Source organism: Physcomitrium patens, chromosome 23 (genome assembly GCF_059467195.1).
Source record: "Physcomitrium patens ecotype Gransden chromosome 23, ASM5946719v1, whole genome shotgun sequence".
In the NCBI taxonomy this organism is placed as follows: domain Eukaryota; kingdom Viridiplantae; phylum Streptophyta; class Bryopsida; order Funariales; family Funariaceae; genus Physcomitrium; species Physcomitrium patens.
The window spans coordinates 10,656,416-10,662,994 of NC_143432.1; the positions used below are offsets into that span (position 1 = coordinate 10,656,416).

The 6,579-nt window shown below is 47.0% G+C and overlaps 1 protein-coding gene and 1 long non-coding RNA gene across 2 annotated transcripts; one reads left to right on the plus strand and one right to left on the minus strand.

Annotated features, from left to right (window-relative positions):
- Positions 1 to 543: 543 nt before the first annotated feature.
- Positions 544 to 3,622, plus strand: LOC149986531 (uncharacterized). Its single transcript, XR_016500427.1, has 2 exons — positions 544 to 1,075; positions 1,397 to 3,622. It is a non-coding gene; the product is annotated as an uncharacterized LOC149986531 (long non-coding RNA).
- Positions 1,977 to 6,262, minus strand: LOC112275976 (uncharacterized). The gene is made up of 5 exons (XM_024506858.3): positions 5,936 to 6,262; positions 3,981 to 5,710; positions 3,587 to 3,780; positions 3,144 to 3,379; positions 1,977 to 2,988 (listed from the first exon to the last, which is right to left on the minus strand). Exons 1-5 carry the CDS (start codon positions 6,260 to 6,262, stop codon positions 2,170 to 2,172), a joined length of 3,306 nt encoding a protein of 1,101 aa, XP_024362626.1. The 3' UTR covers positions 1,977 to 2,169.
- Between the last annotated feature and the right edge of the window lie 317 nt (positions 6,263 to 6,579).

The following is a 6,579-nucleotide window of genomic DNA, read 5'->3' on the forward strand; positions in this document are numbered from 1 at the left end:
GAGATTACAATTATTTTTGTAATTTTAAATAATTTAGTGTGAAGCTAAAAAAATTATGCAGTTAATGTGAATATTTTACTACTACCAGAATAAAATCTAAGAAAATTTATGATACTACATTCATTGATAACTTCAACTTCAAATCCAAGCAATTTTTACATATCAAAACTATTCAAATGTAATTCATACAAAATTAGTCACCATTAAAACAATAATCTCTTCGACCATCACACAATACACTGCATATCTTAAACTTTCTAAACACTATTCACTCGCTTGCTCAAGAGCAGGTAAAAATTTTCATTTCTATTTAAAGTTGTGAAAAAAGGACACAACAAACCATAAAAAAGACTCAGAAAAAATGGGTCCACAAGACTCAACGAGTTCGTTAGACGCCGCGCCGCAGACGCGCGTTCGCGTGAAGGTCGCCGATGCCGCTTGCCGTTACTGGACGTCCCTGAGCGTCACTCGGCGTCACTAGGCGGTTCCTCACGGCCTTCTCGGAGGTGGACCTCGACGCCGACCTTGTGCGCTCAGATTTTAGCCACAGCGCAGTTCATGTGCGGGTTGTGCTTGTTGCGCGTGACCAGCAATGCGAACGCCGTGTGGATAGGATTCTTACTCAGAGTGGGTCCAGCTATTTTTCCTCGGCGCCAGAAGGCTGCAGCCTGTCCGGAGCCGAGCTGACGACGAGGGGAAGTGACCATCGTGGTTGCAAGGATCGGTGTGTGTGCCGGAGCATCGAAAACGACGCATGATCGTATCCTTAGCCTGGTTTTGAAGCGTAGCTCCCCGTTTGACTCGTGCCTGTGCTTGGATGTGGACCGGCTCCCCCAGTCTCCCCATGTTACAGCTCCTCGAAGCGTGACTCGTGAGTGTGCCACCAGACGATTGGTATGGTTTTGTCTTCGGGTTGGCGCGTCAGTTGGTCGCAAAGTCAATGGGCGAGTGAGACGTCGGCATCTGATTGCGAGAACGGGGATCGTGGAGATACCCTCTGATGGGTCACTTCATGATGGTTCATTACAGGCGATTCCAATGCCAGGTCGCTTGTGTAGCAGTCTGAAGATTCATAGTAAGCTCGCCAATTGGTTGTAAAATAATCGTGTTTGCTCTCCTGCTCTTCCATTCTCTGATATGTCTTCTGTGCTCTATCTCAACGTTAAAATGCAAAAAAACTCCTTTTGGTAGGTTTGTAATGCAGAGGAGTCGGTGCTTGCTCGTTTTGGTGAAGCTTTTTGATGGTCCATGAATGCGACAGTAGCTCCTAAACCATTGCCGTGTGGTCGAACTCCTAAATCTAGGATAAATTTCGGTACAGGTGTGTTTATTTTTTCAAAATTACTCAACCTAATGGTGCGCGGGTTTTGAGCTCACCGATTAGGAGTGTTGACAGAAAGCAGCAGTCCGGGAGCTCCTTGGTAATGAATCACATTGTGAGCTCCATCCCTCCTGTGGAGGATTTCGATTACGATGCGGTGCTCAATACTCACGCACGGGGTGCAAAGAGAAGTTGGATGTCAAGGTTGCGCTTGTGTGCGTGTATGTGTTACTTCTCGGTGGTCTTTTCAATCCTGGCCGCAGCGCTCTCGACACAATTCGTCAGGTGAGACAGCAACTGCGAGGGCAGGAATAGTTCCATTTCGAGAGTTCACGTTGCAGAAAGATGTCAAGCAGTTACGAAAGCCAATGCACACGTAGAATCTACAGTGCAAGGAATCGCAACTAGGTCAAACAACCCTCAACGTCGACGAGGAACTAAGCAACGTCAGCGAGCTGGTCTTGTTTTCCTGTGAAATCTTGTAACATACCTGGTTACATCTGGGAAAGAAGTAACTGTAGTGCAAATAACCTGGTGCGATTTGTCCAGCTTTGCTTAAACATACTCCAAAATCACAAGTCTAGGCTTGTAGCCAAATCATCCGAAGAAAATGAACATGTTCAAGCGGCGGGAAGAAGCTGCCAGGTGACAGATCAGCTGGAATCGCCTTTCAATTCAATCTTTTCCATTGCATAAGAAATCATGCTCAAGTTTCTACTTCCATGAACTCGTAATCCAAATCTGTGATCAATTTTTTGTGTAAAAGTGAATAAAATGAGACAATATAACACACTGGGTCTAGCGCACTTAGACTAAATACTATTACACCTTCACCATTACCTTCACCCTCATGCTTTCAATAGAGGAGATGGCGGCTTAACATTGTCCCTGATGACATCTTTCCAAGCTTTCTCAAGCATAATGAGGAATTGCTTTAGGATCCTGAAGTGTTTAAGAGGGTCGGAATCATTCTTTGCTGCTTCGTTACCGTAGAAATATCTGTTGGTGTCCCTCACTGCTTGCAGAGCTTCGCCAAGCTCCTCCTGAGCTGCTTCTACGTCTGCACCGGCATCCTTGATGAACTTCTCCATTGTCTCTTGGAAAGTATCCTTACTAAGATCAATAGATCGTCTTCTTACGCTTGTTCCTGGTTCTGTTTTCGTATACTTCCCTTCTCGAACTTGAGACTTGATTTCCTGGAGGCCTTTGGCCAGGTCGTGAACCGATTGCTGCAGCAAATTCAAGTCGAAGCCGCCTGCCTCGCTTACTGCGGATAGTTCCGCAGGCAACCCCATGATCATTCCCATACGCATTCTTTCAGGCGCATATTGATCGTCATGCATCTTCATGGCTGCTTCCATGCTTGCAGAGAAATCAGAGGAGCGTGGAGAATCCGCAGCCTTGAAGGAGACATGCCCGTCCCCATCGTTGCCAGACAATCGAGCTAACCGAGCAATTTCTGATTTATTAATCTCTGCCACGACAAAATGAAGCAGCGTTGTTTTGTTGTCGACTCCTTTCACGTCAGCAAGTTTCAGAAGAGAGTCCAGTTTGAAAGCTTGAGCGTCACCTCGAAACGTACCCATATTGAGGCGGTTTCCAGTTTTCAACACTGCTTCTAGAAGTTTTCGGAATACCCGGCTTTCCTTGAGGTCTTTGCAAGCAGCCTTCACAACAATCACAAGTAAAAATGTTGATTTCCAATGACAACTTCCATGGACACATGGATTGAACAAACTTACCCAAATCTAGAACAGCTAATGATCAATTCGTCACAGATATAGTGGCTTAGATCAATGAAAGAAACGGGATGCACGTCTACCTTCAGTGTTTGAAGAGTCTCCTGAACAGTTTGAAGCTCTTCCTTGTACCTGGCTTTGTAAAGCATCGATTCCAATCTCAACCATGCGTTGGGTACGCTCTGGAGGGCATACATGAAACGATCAGAAGGACTTAGACGCCCCTGGTCTCCCTCAAATTCCTGCAATTTCTTCTTCTCTTCCTCTGAAGGGGCTGCCTTGACCAGGATCTCGAGAATTTCACCACTTAGGCCTTCGCCTGCAAGGATTTGAAGCATAGTGATCATCAACGCTCAGAGCATCAGTTTTGTAGCTCAGAGTTAGGAGTTGTGCTACATTCGTTCAAGCATAGGCTACAAAGGACCAGAGAGCAGGCATATTTGCACTCAATTCAGTAAAATGGGTGATGCAACGATTTGCGACGACAATGTTAAGGGGACTAGTAATTTTTTCAGCAAGAGCTTACCCTCAAGTAAAGCTTCACAGACTTCATTCCTTGTTAGACTCAACGCACGAAGTTGAATACCAAAATTGTGAGCCTTCTTTGGATCGAGTATTCCCTCATGGCCCTTTCCGAAGAATGAAGCCATTTTCATTGATGCTTTAGTAGTACCCGTCTTCTGAATTCCAAACATGGTCTCCAGTGTAACCGGATCAAGCCTGGACACACAACACCAACCTTGTCAACATCCGCTCTGATTGGTGATTCTGGCTAGTTCACAAATGGTAGGAAACCCAAATCATAAAACAATGTTAAGTCGTCGAGGGTCCTTTGAAGCGCTTAGACGCCGCAAGCCGCAAGCCGCAAAAAGAATCAAAACTTGAGTGAGGATTCAAGCATATGGATATGTGAGGCTTACTCAAATGACTGGTTCAACTCGCGCCACACAACGTCTTTCTCTGGGGTGGCCTTCACTTTGTCCCAGTGGAGAGGCTTCAACTGCTTTGGAGGTTCTCGATGTGGGAAATCCTCTGAGAAAGATGTCGGCAGGATGCTATCTCTTCCACCAGGAAATGAATTACGAGGGGGTCTATCTGCCGGTGGGGGTGGAGTTGCGGGGTTTTTGCCACCAGGAAGCGGAGGCGGGGGTGGAGGTGGAGGCAAGAGCTCGGAATTTTTTATTTCGTGAGGGCGTACAGCAACTTGGCTTCCAGGATGGGGAGTGAGTGGGAATGGAGGGGATTTACCACTCGGAGACAGACCTTTTTTTATTCCAGGCAGAGGCGGCGGTGGAGGTGGTGGAGGTGGTGGTGGTGATGGTGTTTGCAGAGGAGTAGAAGAATCCTCCTTTGCGGGTAAATCACCACCACGGGTGAAGGAGTCCGATGCTTTGGTGTTGTCTGACCACCTTCTTGACCCTTTCCCTTCACCAGTTTTTTCAACAGATTTAGATGGGCGAATGGAGCCGTCACGTCCCAGTTCATGTGACAATGGAGATGTTGGTGTAGACCAGCCTCCACTATTCGAATCGTCGTCTTCACCATTTGCTGAAAACTGCTGCATGTAGTTCCGCAACTTTGGCAACGCAGTCTCCGGAATCTCTGAGACTATTTCTGGCCGAGCTGCACCGATTGGTGGAGCAGGCAAGGGACGCGGCCCTGGGGTTGGAACACTTATGAAACTCGACTTGATCGGAGCATCGGGTTTCTTGTGTTTCGACCCCATGGAATTTCGTTGCCAACCAACTGGATATGGATCCATAGCATTGTTGAACTTAGGTTTCTGGCCACGGTGATTAGGCTGAGGTTGGGTGGCACTTGCGCTGCCAAGTTCTTCAAACTCTGCTCGGATTTTTAGAACCAATGACGCCTGAGATTTGAGATCGCTCTTTTGAGCAACTTTGAAATCTCCAACCTCGTGTTGAGTTGCCTCTGGTACAATCACAGCTGCACTTGAATGCCGGGGTTGGTCTAATTCCAAGGGAGAAGGCGATGGCTTGACTGGTATATCGTTGGAGCCGGACATCCCTCCCTCCCTAGTTCCAAATGCTCCACCATCGAGTCCCATTTTTGAAAAGGGAGGCATGGTGGGATACCGAAACAAACTGCTACGCGCTGCATCTGAAAATCGCGCTTCTGTCAAGTTGTTATCGTACAAGTTTGAATAGCTAGGGTTAAACGTCATCCCAGCATGCGACAGTATTGTGTCCAGGTCATGGTTCGGTTTCTTTACGTCGTCACCGAGCTCACTACCAACCTTCGAGGTGGGTCGAGATTGTAAACCTAGTAGCCTCTTGGACACTGAATGGATGTTGTCTTTCAAAGATGGGTTTGCCGCAGGAGCATGAACTGGAAGAGATTCACCACCATACAAGCCCGACTGATCCGATTCTAATTTCCCAAGACGTGAGACCGAATAGGCAAGAGGTCTCTCGTCGTTGGCCAAGCTTTTCCGTTTCAAGCGCTCGCGATAAATGCAGAATGCAATCAAGGCTATAATAAGTGTTGCAACGACGCTCACGACAACAGCAATAACTATGGTTGACACCGGAGTTCGTCGACTTACGACCTGCGCAGAGGGAGATGGAACCTGGAGCAAGTTTCTTAATAACAATGGCTTAGCTACCATTGAACCTGCCGTGTTCACCATCTGCAACCACAAGAACAGAGGAAGTGTAACGAGAGAGTTCAAATCAACTGTACACTCGTGAGGTCATATCCTTCCGTGAGAATTTGCCGAAAAACAGCACAGTCCATGCTCGCAACCACGAAAATGTATTGCAAAACTAACCCGGTGGAATGGAAAATTACAGCACAAGTCCTTAATTACGATTCTCGACTTCAAAAAACTGCCACACAACTTTCATTTCATTACCTGAAATTGCCTTACTTCGCCCACATAATATACGTTGTCCAGTGATGCTGTTGTCACCTCTTCACTGTTTTTTTCTGTAGATTCTTTGTTAGGTTCTCCATCAAACCCTCGCGTTCGAAGGCTTCGAGCATATCCCCGAAGGCGAAATGGATCCTTGATGGTGTTGAGCACTCGTTTGTCCACGCCATTCGCATTCATGGATGCGTGAGAAAAGCACGAAATCCATTCTGTCTGTTCTCCCGCAGAGAGAGTGAAGAGCAAGTGACAGGAAAAGAGAAGCAACAACTTGGAGAGCTTAACCCTTTCTTTCGATCCCACCCATTCCATCTCCACATGCGAGGCCTGTCGTTCCTATCAAATTCAATCCACCAATTCATTGCGACCTCTGGTGTGAACTTTGCTCAGGCCTCAGGGCTGTAGTATGTCGGGACCATACCACTCGCTAAAAAGTTCTACTCTGTGGTAACTCTACCCGTGAACCCAGTTGGCGCTTCCAAAACGGAGCCCGTTTCCAAAATCCTTTTCAGAGGTCTAATCTGGAGCACGACTCAAGCAACCTACAGCACCAATTATGTCGTTCCTAACAACTTCAGCACCATCGCTCTTCCCTCAATGCTCACAGCACACACAACTCGTCAGCGTAG